Source organism: Delphinus delphis, chromosome 13 (assembly GCF_949987515.2).
Source record: "Delphinus delphis chromosome 13, mDelDel1.2, whole genome shotgun sequence".
NCBI classification, from domain to species: Eukaryota; Metazoa; Chordata; class Mammalia; order Artiodactyla; family Delphinidae; genus Delphinus; species Delphinus delphis.
In genome coordinates, this window is record NC_082695.1 from 34,912,083 (window position 1) to 34,925,712 (window position 13,630).

Consider the following 13,630-nt stretch of genomic DNA (forward strand, 5'->3'; position numbering starts at 1 on the left):
TATACCATTTCATTTTTGCCTTTTCTTCCCTCTGGCCAGAAGAATCACAAATATCTCATTTTAAAAAGTCAAACAACTTTACATAAAATATTATAAAGCTGTTAAAGAATATTTGTATGAAGACTCAATATAATACCAATGAATAACAGTAACAACTTACAGGTATTTCAATTTTTGCTTTAAGCGTCTGGTCTTTTTTGATATTCTGAACTTGAATTGCTGGTCCTGACAAAATACTGGTTCCAGAACTACTGCAATCCACAACATAGAGTGGAAGGTTTGGAGCACCTGAAAACTATTGGAAGCGTACAAAATAATTTAAGACCTCAATCAAATGTAACTTATTATTCAATAACTGTTATTTAAATTTTCAAACAATTTAGTACAGCTACTATTTCCGGCTATAAATTAGAAAACTATAAATATAATTCACTAATATACTAGACAATTTCTGAATGAAAAGAGTAAGTTTCTATAATTCTAGGTAAAATTTGTTGATTTTGGAAGAAAAACCAACTTCCTAAACGATTATTCTTTCTTTTTTAACACCACCTATTTGGGTTTTCCTTTCCTTTTTGTGCTCTTTTACTCATATTCATTTATCCATCCATCCCCAATCCTAAAGGATATTTCCACCAACCTACTCATAAATTAAATACTCCACCTGAAATGAGGAGGATGGACTAAGGAAGGAGAGGGGAGGAATCTGTGGTCCAATACTTGGCACAGCTGGCATCATTACTGGCTTAGGGATGCTGAAAACTATTGACAATGAGATAGCCCAAAAATTTCTCCATGGAATAATCATTACACAATCTAGATATAATATAAGGCTTACTATGAAGGAGCCAAAAGATACAGTGATTTAGTGATTTCCATTTAGTACCACGGGACTCAAAATCTACATATTCTTATCTTATAACAGCTTACCTTACAATGAACAATCAATTTTGGTTGTGCTGTTATATTGTCTGATTCATCCAAAACTTCTACCTGAAATGGGAAAGCTGTTCCATTTTCTATAACTAAAATTTCAGAATCAGGTTTCACTTTCAATCGATGAGGGGGACCTACCAGAAAATTATATAATAAAATAGAGATTCAAGTTTCTAAAACTGAAATGTTAAAACAGCAAAAGAAACAGCTTTTAACATTTCAAGTTTTAATATCTTTTAAATAATGCCAAGAGAGAAAAAAGAAATATCCATGTTTAATCATTTCTATCCCCCAAATGCATATCTTCTATACATCACGAGAGTGGTCTCAATTATATTAAAATGTTTGATGTCTAGACTTAGTTTTATGTAACAAGCTAAGTCATGGTGATAACTCATGTTAGAAATCACCCAAACGTGAAATACTAAAAAGATTCTGGAAAAAAGTATTCAAGAATAAAAATAAAAGTTTATTAAACTACTTTTTTATTTACTACTTTTAACTTTACACAATGAGACTGATTTCTCAGGCACACTACATACCTGTCTCAGGTAATTTTGTTCAAAGGATCAGTTCATATAATGACATAACCAGATAACTTACTTGTTAAGACTGCCCACAACACTTTGATATCCTAAGCAAGCTGCACCACAAGTTTCCTCTAAACTAATAAAAGAGGGTTTATATTTCTGCAGCAAGATGACCTGATGTGCCCTATAAACACTGATATTTTAAAATACAATTTATGCTAAATAATGGAAACACAAGTTTACAAAGAACAGTTATATCAAAGAACAGTGTTTTTACCATATGCCAACTCTGTTCTCAGAATCCTTACAATGATCTTGATCAAGAAGGTAATATTATTATCCCCATTTTATGGATGAGGAAACTGGGACCCAGAGAGATTAAGTATTCTGTCCAGGTCACATGGCTACTAAATGGCAGACTCAGGTTAGATCCTAATTTTGTAATTTGAAACCTCTTGACCATTATCACTACCACAGTCCCACTTGCTACTTTACCACGTTTACTCGCAAATTCTAAAAAAATATTAGAACTATCTGGTTAATAAGAATTTCCTTTGAGTAGATTTGAGTAATCCATACGTTTTAGCTAACCTCTTAAAATAAAAGCATTGTAAGTAAGTATTAACACATAACAGTTTTTTCTTATACGTCTACCAATGGGCCAATCTTTACTTCTAAATCAATTCATGCCTCAGGGAAAGCTCAAACTACACGAATTTGTGAAAGGAAATAGCTATTTTGTTTCTTTTCATTAAAACCAGTAAAAAAGGTCATATATGGACAAAGATATGATCTCAGTATTATTAATATTAGAGCTAAAACTTTCATAACAAGTCCTGTTCTAGGTGTTGTACAGCATATGCACTTCTCACTCTGCACAGTACTGTGTTAATGAGAACTCATGCATATTGGAAGTGTATCCTCCACTGAGTTACCACCGAAACCATGCAAAGTAAGGGCTGCCCATATTAACTCATTTAATCCTCACAAAAACCCTGTGAATTATGTATTATCTCATTTTACACATGAGAAAACCGAGGCACAGAACAAGTGTACCTCACTGGTAAGTGTCAGAGCTTAGATTCAAACGCAGAAGGGCCGATGCTAGAATATACTCTTTGAACCTCCACAATAGACTGATTCTCAAATTAGCTGGCTTTTTCTACCCTAACTTTACTGCAACTTCATTTACGAGTTGATAAATCATTATTCAAATTAACAACATAAAAGCATAAGAAACTTTCCTTCTTAAAATATTAAATATTTAGTTATATCAGAAAAAGGACAGATCCAGTTCTAACGTAAGTCTAATTAGTATATCCTTAAGAACAGTTCCCCAATATAGTTTCAATATTCACATTTTTCTCCCAAGATTATTTTTAGAACTTCACTCAAGTCTTTCTAAACGTTTTCCTGTCTTTTATTTTTAACTGGTCATTTCTATTAGCACTATGTTTGTCATTCAAATGTATTTTCAAGATTTGTACCATATCCAAACCAAAAAACACTTCACCTTTATAAGTGTCATTATATTTTATCATAAGAATATTATTTAAAAGGTAATTAGGAATATTTCTTAAAGTAATATTACCTGGCAGTAATCTAATTTTCTGACTGTGATAGTCTTCTTTTAAACCCGGAAAAATAACCTTCAGAGAAAAATTCTGTTGAAAAAATTATTTTAATTAAATTTAAGTCCTAAATAAATACTTAAGTAATTTACTACCTCAATTCTGATTTACTTTTTGCTTTTCATTTTCATACCATTATAGAAATCTACTCAGCAAATTTATATTGACTAAAATTATCATATATATGTATGAAAGAGATGCAGGTGAAAAAACTGATTTATATTGCCTTCTTTATAGATAATACTATCTTTGAATTCAAAAGGCATAACCTCTGAATAATTATCAGAATTAGGATGGGCACTATAAAAAATGTGGAAAGTAGTGAAATGGAAATAACCCAATATCTAGACATATCTAAAAACAATGCAGTGTTCTAGATTAGATCCTGGAATAGAAAAATAATTGTGGAAAAACTGGGAAAATGTTAAAGCCCAGAGTTTTGTTAATAGTATTATATCAATGTTAACTTCTTAGTTTGGATAAATATATAATAGTTGTATAAGATGTTAGTAGAGGAAGCTGGGTGAAGAGTATATGTGAACTCTCTATACCATCTCTGAAACTCTTCTGTAAAACATAATTATTTCAAAATAAGAAGGTTTTTAAAATCTAGAAATCTTTTTAGCAAGTTTATCTTACTAAAGTCAAATTTTCCACGCTTTTCAAGTTCTTTTTCCAGAAAAAGCTTAATTCAGAAAGATGTACAGAACTTGCTCTTTAATTTGATTAGGTTATACAATGCAGTATAGTATACAGTACTTAAACTTACATGCTCTATTTTAAACATTATTTTGATAGGGAAAATTTTTAAAATATATATTGAAGGTAATGATACAATGGAAAAAAAGTAACACAATACTTAAGTTACTAGCCACAGTGTTCCCATTAGTCATATTAATCTATTAGCTACTTTATATACTTAACTGAAAAATTACCTTATTGGAGTTTGTCTTTACTATCTCTAACCTTATTCCTCCCAAAACACTTCCCTTATACAAATACCAAACCCAATACTTTTACAGAAGTGAGCTAAAGTTTCTCATATTTTTGTTCCTATTCTAAGAAAAACATTGAAAAATGAAAAAACTTACAGAGAAGAAAGAAGCAACATAGTACTAGATAACTGTTGTAAACGGCTTTGAATGCAAAAAGACTGGAATGAAAATGAAGACAGTTGAAAATATTTAATTCATAAACGTTTAACAAACAACAGCAGCAAATATGCTGGTCTTCTCAAGAGATGTAAATGGTAATGGTATGTCGGGTGACATGATCCTGATTAATTCCTAAGAACCTGACATTACTGTCATCTTGTCACAAAAATAGGTTTTTAAATTTCCAATTTCATTTTTACCATATAAGAAATAACATGCATTATAACATGTATGTACAATGCTTACCTTGCCTTGACAAGAGTTTACAGGGCCCTTAGCTGTAACACCTCGAATGACACAATTTGGGCCATTGGTTATTTCTTCATAATGTAAAGATAAACCACTGGAAAAAATAAATTATTTTTTAACTTTCCCTCCATTACCAACAAATAAGCTGCAAATGTTCTTTTCTCTTTTCTTTCTTTTTTTTTTTCTAGCTGTGCCACATGGCTTGCAGGATCTTAGTTCCCTGACCAGGGACTGAACCCGGGCCCTCAGCAGTGAGAACACGAAGTCCTAACCACTGGACTGCCAGGGAATTCCTGCTGCAAATGTGTTTGTCTTCTCATATGACATTCTCATTTTTAATTCATTTTTCTAATAAAATTGTATTTTTTTAAAAGAGAGAAACAAATGAACAGAAGCAAATTCCCATGAGATTTTTACAAAGAAAAATGATCCAACAAGTATTAATAAGTGATACCATTCGTGCAGTGAGTAAAGATACAAGGTAGGAAACAATGAAATGCTAGACCATGTATACAGGCCAAAGAAAATGAAACATCCAAATCGATCAGGCTTAAAGATGTCTACAGACTTTGTCCTGGATTCTTTCAAATCCTTCACCCACAGGGATTTTAGAGACTTTCTGGCACCTATTAAACTGAATGGCAATTTTAGATAAAGTCCAAATAATTAAGTGCAGCCTTGTGCTAATGTAACCTTGCTAGAATGTATACTGAGACCCTCTAATCTACTACTATGAGTAATGTGATTCCTAAACCACCTTTGACCACCTGTAGATACTTACAGTGTCAACATTTTACTCTGTAAGGGGTAAGGTGATAAAAAAGGAGGAAAGATATACCATGATGGAGAAAAGACCTAATTTTTCTGAAGAATGAAATTAAATATTTAGATATTATCTGAATAAGCTGTAAAAATTAAATAACATGGCTTGTTTGAAAAAAGCTCTAAAGAGGCATGTAAGGTAAAATAAACTCCCTGAGAAAGATGGACATTAACCACAGACATCTACTTTCACTATCTCTTAAAGCCTCACTAATATAAGAACAAAGGGATTCCTTTTATTTACTTTTAAAGGCAAAGATATGGGAGGTATGGAAGAAGAGACAAGGACAATAGAAATTATCTGCTAGAAAAAAGGATAGACAAGTGGCAAATGACCTAGTAACTTCCCAAGAAAACTGAACTGTGAAACAGCAATGGAAGAAGCTCAAAACCAATATATACCACAGAATTCCCAGGTACCATTAAGGAACTGGTGTTATTAGGTACCCCTAGAAGCAGGGCCAAAAAGAAAGGCCAAAAAAAAAAAGGTGGGGGGTTGATTAAAATTTCGATCCCCAGATCTCCCCTCTCCACCTCTGGCAGATGACTGGAAAATTATTCTCTGAAAAGGTTTAAGCAGAGAATCTGTGAACCTGGGCACAAAAAGTAAGTCGCAGGAAAGGGTAAAATACTAAAAAGAATACAAGGGTAATCCTGAATGGACCGCATAGGGATACTGAGACCTTTTCATTCCCATTCCTACCCTAGTCTTGCTCTTGGACTGGCTAGGAACCTGAACAGCCAAATTATTCCCCTCCAGGCAAGAGACTAAAGATTGTTCTTTGAGCAAACTACCCAGCCCAAGAAAAAGACCTCAAGATACAACAGGATTTCCCCCAACAAAATGTTACAGACAGATCATCCTGTAGTGGAGTTCACACTCAACAGCCTCTCCCAAACTCTCACACTCAACAGCCTCTCCCAAACTCCTATGTGCATTTTAGTTCTCCATCAGATATAAAAGCAGATAACCAAAGATTAACCAGATATATGAAGAAACAGATCAAAATCCAACAAATAAAAAGCAACTAACTTGGAGACAATAAACATTATCAGTGTAGGTAACCTTTTTTTAAAAACTACCATTTATTTATCAGCAAAAAAAAAAAAAATGTGTTACATTCATAAAACAAGAACAGAATCTACAAAAGAACATTCGGAGAACCAGGAAGAACACTTGGAAATTAAAAATACAGCAAAAGGAAAAACTCAATGGAAAGATATAAACATAAAATTGAGAAAGTCTGTCTAAAAGTAAAACAAAAACACAGAAAGATTAAGAAAAATGGAAAAATTAGGAAAATCAGAGAACCAGTCCCAAAGGTACATCATCAAATAAATAAGGATCCCCCCCTTCAAAAAAAGAGAAAACCGTGATGATGGAAGGTAGAAAATGAAGTACTTCAAATAATGAAGAGACCTATACAAAGATGTACCATTATAAAATTTTGCCCTGTTGAGAATTAAAAGTGGGTCCCTATAAGCTTCCAGACAGAATACATAGGAAACATAAAAAGGAAAGTTAATCAGAACAAGTTTAAATTTATCAGCAACAGGAGAAGCTAAAAGGCAAAAATGGAGCAATGTTTTTATAATTTCGATGGAAAGTAGTGTTCAACTTTCAATTAAATCAATCAAGTAGAATACAGACATTTTCAGAGCAATAATTTTATCTTACATGTAAATCCTTTCTTAGGAAACTAGTGAATAATGTACTCCAGCAGAAGGTAAGGGACAAGGGATTCTTTCAAAACTGAAGACCCAGGGAAGGTTAAATGCTAAATAAAATAAGCTACTTAACAATCTCACAAATTCAGGAATGTTTCCTCAAGGACCTGAGAGCGAACTCTACGAAATTTAATCATCAATAAAGGTAAACCCCTATCTCCCAGTTTCCTGGGCCTAACTTCTGATCAATTGACTCCAAATTGCAAACTCTACTCCCAGTCATAAAGATACTTAGCAATTTTTCTTGAAAACATGAATGTGATAGATTTTATTTACTTACCCATGTAACAGAGTAAGATTTCCTTCCTTGCAATCTCTATCAGATTGCGATGAGAATAATCACATTCTGGTTTACTGATTATTCAATAACAAAATTGTCTTCTTTCTCTTCTACCTTTGTGAAGAAGTTTTCTAGCTTGACAGTAGGTTTTGTTTTTACTATATTTCCCCAACACAAAAGACAAAGGGTACTCCCAGGATGAAAGTGAAGGAAGATCACAGAAGGACAAATGTAACAAGCATAAGAACAACTGATCCAGACCAGAGCACATGGCAAAGTTCCAAGAAAGATGTCTATAAGAGTATGAAACTGAGGGACTTCGCTGGTGGTGCAGTGATTAAGAATCCGCCTGCCCTTGCAGGGGACATGGGTTTGAGCCCTGGTCTGCGAAGATCCCACATGTCGTGGAGCAACTAAGCCCGTGAGCCACAACTACTGAGCCTGCGTACCACAACTACTGAAGCCTGCATGCCTAGAGCCCATACTCCACAACAAGAGAAGCCACCACAATAAGAAGCCCACGCACCGCAACGAAGAGTAGCCCCCACTCGCCGCAACTAGAGAAAGCCCACGTATAGCAACGAAGACCCAATGCAGCCAAAAATAAATAAACAGAGAAAAAAATATGAAACTGATAGGTTATCTATGTACCAAGCATCTTGAGAAGAGACCAGGCAACTGGCAGAGAGTTACTTAGCAAAGAAAAAAAGAACAACAGTTGTGCAATGAAGAAAGTAATTAGCACTTACATAATCATAATAAAGCAAGCACTAAATACTGATCAAGCCAGAATACAACTTTAATGAAGAATGTGGGAATAGGAAGGAGGTTTATTTGTAATGTAAGTGGCAACAAGAGAGTGTGTCCTCATCTTCCATAAGTCAAGAGATAATGCTTAAAACTGAAGAATCAAGAAGTAACAATATAAAAGTTACTTAGAGGGCTTCCCTGGTGGCGCAGTGGTTGAGAGTCTGCCTGCTAATGCAGGGGATACGGGTTCGTGCCCCGGTCCGGGAAGATCCCACATGCCGCGGAGCAGCTGGGCCCGTGAGCCATGGCCGCTGAGCCTGCGCGTCCGGAGCCTGTGCTCCGCAACGGGACAGGCCACAACAGTGAGAGGCCCACACAGTGCAAAAAAAAAAAAAAAAAAAAAGTTACTTAGATATGTGCAATAGGTACCAAAACATTCAAGTAAGAAAGCTGAAAGTGGTTCTGAGAAGTCGATTGTGGGTGGGGTGGAGAGGGCAGAGGAACTACTCTTTTTTTATATAAACCTCATCCAACTATTTGATTCTTTAGGCTACATGTGTGAATGATTTTTTGTTTAATTTAGTTAACACTGAGAAAAAAACAAACAAATTTACTGAAGGTAAATTCACATAGCCAGGCCACCAAGATTTTTTTTTAAGCCCCAAATCTTAATTACCAGTATGTACGTGTGATAGAGACTTTGTGTGTAAGAATGTCCTATCAAGGATAAGAAGGAAGTTTAATTGAAAACAGGGGTCAACTAATGCACAAATATTTTCCATTTGTGACTAGACATTATTTTTAGTGTTTCTTATTAAGCACATAGATGCTTAAGTATTCAACTCTTCCATTATGGTTTAATATTCAAATGAATATAATATGTCAAAATCACTTTTTGCAACTCATTTTCAATACTTTTTGTAACTCTGTTTTGTTTTTCAGGAACTTAACCATGGTATAAATCTGGACACTAAACTAGTCTGTGAGCTTCTAGAAGGCAAATACTATGCTCTTATTCACTTCTATATCTCCAGCTGGCAAATGCCTGGAATACAGTACGTAGTCAAATGATTAAAAGAGTGAACAATTACACCAACAGGGGAAAAAAGTACACGGTGATAGCAAAAGCATACATTAAAATGTGGGCCCAGGGACTTCCCCGGCAGTCTAGTGGTTAAAACTGCGCTCCCGCTGCAGGGGGCATGGGGTTCAATCCCTGGTTAAGGTATGATCCTGCGTGCCTCGCAGCGCGGCCAAAAAAAAAACAGTGTCTCCAAAAACGACAAATTTGGCAGAAATTTGAAAAACAAGAATTCTTCCTAGGCACCTCAAAAAAAGGTAATGGAAAACAATGAACATCCTCAATTATATAACTGGACACATTGTTTTTCAGGGCTATTTTTTAATATAAGCCAATCATGTCACTCTATAGAGCTCTTAAGTAAAGGCAAATTCTAAGGAAGGACACAATTTCCATGGAAAGTGTAAACTTTATTGCTATGGTTTTAAAAGCAAACCAAAATAAATTTTATTAGCAGGTTAAAAACCTACCAGTAGGTAACCACTAAGTTTAAATGGCCATAATTTCTAAGCAAACAACAAAATAAACATGGTATGGTTTATAAAATTGCCAGGAGAAGTCATATTATACTTGCAAAAAGAAATGGACTAAGACAGAACTATATCAGTCTCACCCAAACAACTGTAACAGTAAATTCAGTCAAAACAAACTTTATTGAGGTAATGTATGTATGACACTACAGCCACAGAGAATAGACTGGGACTAAACAAATCCCCCAGATATCATAAAATATCCACTAAGCATTTTAAATAATAAATCTGAAGTTAACCGAACATAAATAATTTAAGCTAAAAAAAGAAAAAAGTGAATACTTAGCAAATATGAAAACTCAGATTACCTTGCTTCAAAAACTGGCTGAATATCAGTTGATAGTTGACTAGTATGACCAAATTCATCCCGAAACTCCAGAGGGATATTGAATGGGACTCCAACACGATAAGGAGGATCCGGAAGATCAAATGAAAATTTGATTGGTTTACCCTCTTAATAAAAAAAAATAAACATGAAAAGAAAATTCATCCGTCAGAAGATTCATTGTAGGTAGAAACATCCATTATATATATGGAAGATTAGACTACAATAAAGATGGCATTTTAAATCTGTGCAAAGTTTATATAAATTATATCTATAATCCACCTGTGAAAATAATAAAGCTAGAACTTTATCTCACACCATGTATAAAAGTCTAGAGATAGAGATAAATGTGTTTTTAAACTATGAAATTTTCGAATATAATAAAGGAATATGTTTATAATTTTATCATAGGAAAAACTAAGGCAAAACACAATACTCAACAGCTATACAACGATGTATTTGATAAAGTTCAAAATATTTTATTAGATACAAAGTTAACAGAGAAGCTCTATATGAGAAAGTACTTGCAACGTATGCAATAAAGGATTAAAATCCACAATACATTAAAACTTCCTATAAAGATAACAGTTTCAAGTCATCCCCTGGGAAATTATTAGAAATGCAAATTCGAGGGCTCACATCATCCTACTGAGTCAGAAACTCCAGGAGTGAGGCCCACCAGTCTGCATTTTAGTAAGCCCAGCAGGTGGTTCAGGTAAAACTTAAATTTGAGAACTACAGCTTTACACTATTAAAATAGGCATAGTAGGCACTTCCCGGGTGGCACAGTGGTTAAGAATCCGCCTGCCAATGCAGGGGACACGGGATTGATCCCTGGTCTGGGAAGATCCCACATGCCACAGAGCAACTAAGCCCATGCACCACAATTACTGAGCCTGCACTCTAGAGCCTGTGAGCCATGACTGCTGAGTCCAAGTGCCACAACTACTGAAGCCGGCACGCCTAGAGCCCGTGCTCCACAACAAGAGAAGCAACTGCAGTGAGAAGCCTGCGCACCATAATGAAGAGTAGCCCTCGCTCTGTGCAACTAGAGAAAGCCCGTGCGCAGCAGCAGCAAAGACCCAGCACAGCCAAAAGTAAATAAATTTAAAAAAATTAAAAATAAAATGAAATAGGCATAGTAAAGGAACAGACTTTCACAGATGACAATGTCCAATAAAGGCTAGAAGAGGTACACAACCTAATAATTAAATAATTTAACCACCAACTAGGCTAAATATTATAATATAGGTTAGCCAGGAATGAGCATAGGGAAACAAGAACCCTCAGTCTGTTGATGAGGGTACAAAACCTTTTGGGAGGGCAACCTGACAGTAAATATGTATAAAATGTTAAAGCACACACATTGCAGTTGGCAATTCTACTTCTTGGTATCCACTCTAGAGATATTCAAGCACTTGTACACAAAGCATCATAATTTTTTTCCGTATAGGAATGTGATTTGTAACAGCCAAAAACTTGGAAACACCTGAAATGTTCATCAAAGAAAACTGCTGAACTACAGCATGTCCGTACTGTAGAATGTTTCACAGGTGTATTTAAAGAACATGATCTGTATGTACAAAAAGGAACACTCCCCAAGGTGGTTGTCTGATTAGAGAAGGCAAGGTAATCACAGGCACTTAAATCAGCTCTCTAAAACCCCATAAAAATGTGGCACTACAGAGATTTTTTTCAAAGGGGCCTAAACCTACAAAAACAATGAACAAGAAAAAAGACAACAGTAACAGAATTTGAAAGCTGGAGAATATATGGGCAAGTATAACTGACTTAGCAGAAAGACTCAAGAAATCAAATCCTCAATCATCAACAAAGCAAGCAGGGAGCCAATTTAATTCACACTATATTAACACTCAAAAGTCTCAAGAATGGCTCTATCAAGTAAGAGTGAAATTGAAATAAAAAAGGAAGACTTGTTCAAGTTTGTTTGAGAAACAGTTCCTCAGATCCCACCCCTCAACACACAGAGCCAGTCAACTGCCTTCCTCATCTTCAGCAATATCCGGAAGGTTTCTTCTCCAGGAAAGGTTAAGAGTTGGTCCAAGGAGTAAGGGACACAGCACTACTGAAAGCATTACAGTTTACTGAAAATAGGAAAATCAAGTGAAAGATCAATACTGAACATGAGCAATCCCACAACTGGGCATATACCCTGAGAAAACCATAATTCAAAAAGAGTCACGTACCACAATGTTCACTGCAGTTCTATTTACAATAGCCAGGACATGGAAGCAACCTAAGTGTCCACCAACAGATGAATGGATAAAGAAGATGTGTACATATACACAATGGAATATTACTCAGCCATAAAAAGAAACAAAATTGAGTTATTTGTAGTGAGGTGGATGGACCTAGAGTCTGTCATACAGAGTGAAGTAAGTCAGAAAGAGAAAAACAAATACCGTATGCTAACACATATATATGGAATCTTAAAAAAAAAAAAAGGTTCTGAAGAAGCTAGGGGCAGGACAGGAATAAAGACACAGACATAGAGAATGGACTTGAGTACACAGGGAGGGGGAAGGGTAAGCTGGGACAAAGTGAGAGAGTGGCATGGACATATATACACTACCAAATGTAAAATAGATAGCTAGTGGGAAGCAGCCACATAGCACAGGGAGATCAGCTCAGTGCTTTGTGTCCACCTAGACAGGTGGGATAGGGAGGGTGGGAGGGAGACGCAAGAGGGAGGAGATATGAAGATATATGTATACGTACAGCTGATTCACTTTGTTATACAGCAGAAACTAACACACCACTGTAAAGCAATCATACTCCAATAAACATGTTAAAAAAATAAATACTGAATATGAAACCTCTAACAGTCTTCCCCAGCTTGGCTCCCCAAATGCTGGCACCCAGGTGTTTACACTCCACTCTGGGAAATCTGAACAGCCAAAGAGAAAAAAACCTAAAATTCTCTTATCATAATCTCCCCAAATGATATAAACACTCTCGAATGTTCTATTCTTAACTGTGTGCAAATAACTAGTAATGTAAGAGAGCATCTAATAGAAAGGACCCAGAGCAGACGTGTAAAAAAGCAACATGGAGGAAACAAGCTATGAATAAAGTTTGAAAGCGTCAAGAAAAAATGCCACTATTATTAATAGCCTCAGAGAATTAATAGATACTGAATCCATGAAGTTGGAGAAAATACTTTGAAAAGGGAATAACCAGAGAATATTTCAGAAACTAAAAAAATTATAGCAGAAAGGAAAAATTCAATAGAAAGTGTCGAACATCATGTTAAAGAAGTCTCTTGTAAAGTACAGAAATAAAACCAAGAGATGTAAAGCAGAAAAAACAGTATTAGTACACCAGTCAAGAGGTCCAACGTCTTAACACTAGATGTTGTAGAAAGAAAAAACAGAGTAGGAAATCAAAGTAACTCAAGAAAAATCCCTAGAATTTAAAATTTCAGAAATTGGGACCCCCCCACACACAAAAAAAATTATCCTAACTTCTGGGGATTGCGGAAGAGGGAGAATAGGGGCGGTTGGACTGGGAGTGGAGGGTGTTTAACATGCAAAAGTTAGGAATCAGAATAACTTTAGACTCTACCAGTAACAAGGGAAGCTAGAAAACAATGA

The 13,630-nt window shown here is 35.3% G+C and overlaps 1 protein-coding gene across 4 annotated transcripts in view; it reads right to left on the reverse strand.

Annotated features, from left to right (window-relative positions):
• The window catches only part of SMCHD1 (structural maintenance of chromosomes flexible hinge domain containing 1), a 128,928-nt gene that overhangs the window by 62,988 nt on the left and 52,310 nt on the right, over window positions 1-13,630 (reverse strand). For 3 of the 4 annotated variants that reach the window (XM_060028743.1, XM_060028746.1, XM_060028745.1), the window contains 5 exons: window positions 10,000-10,144; window positions 4,498-4,594; window positions 3,058-3,130; window positions 931-1,070; window positions 161-295 (listed from right to left, as the gene is read on the reverse strand). In XM_060028743.1, coding sequence (XP_059884726.1) covers window positions 161-295; window positions 931-1,070; window positions 3,058-3,130; window positions 4,498-4,594; window positions 10,000-10,144 — 590 coding nt within the window. The remainder of the gene's footprint in view (window positions 1-160; window positions 296-930; window positions 1,071-3,057; window positions 3,131-4,497; window positions 4,595-9,999; window positions 10,145-13,630) is intronic. The other variant, XM_060028744.1, reaches the window with a different exon arrangement.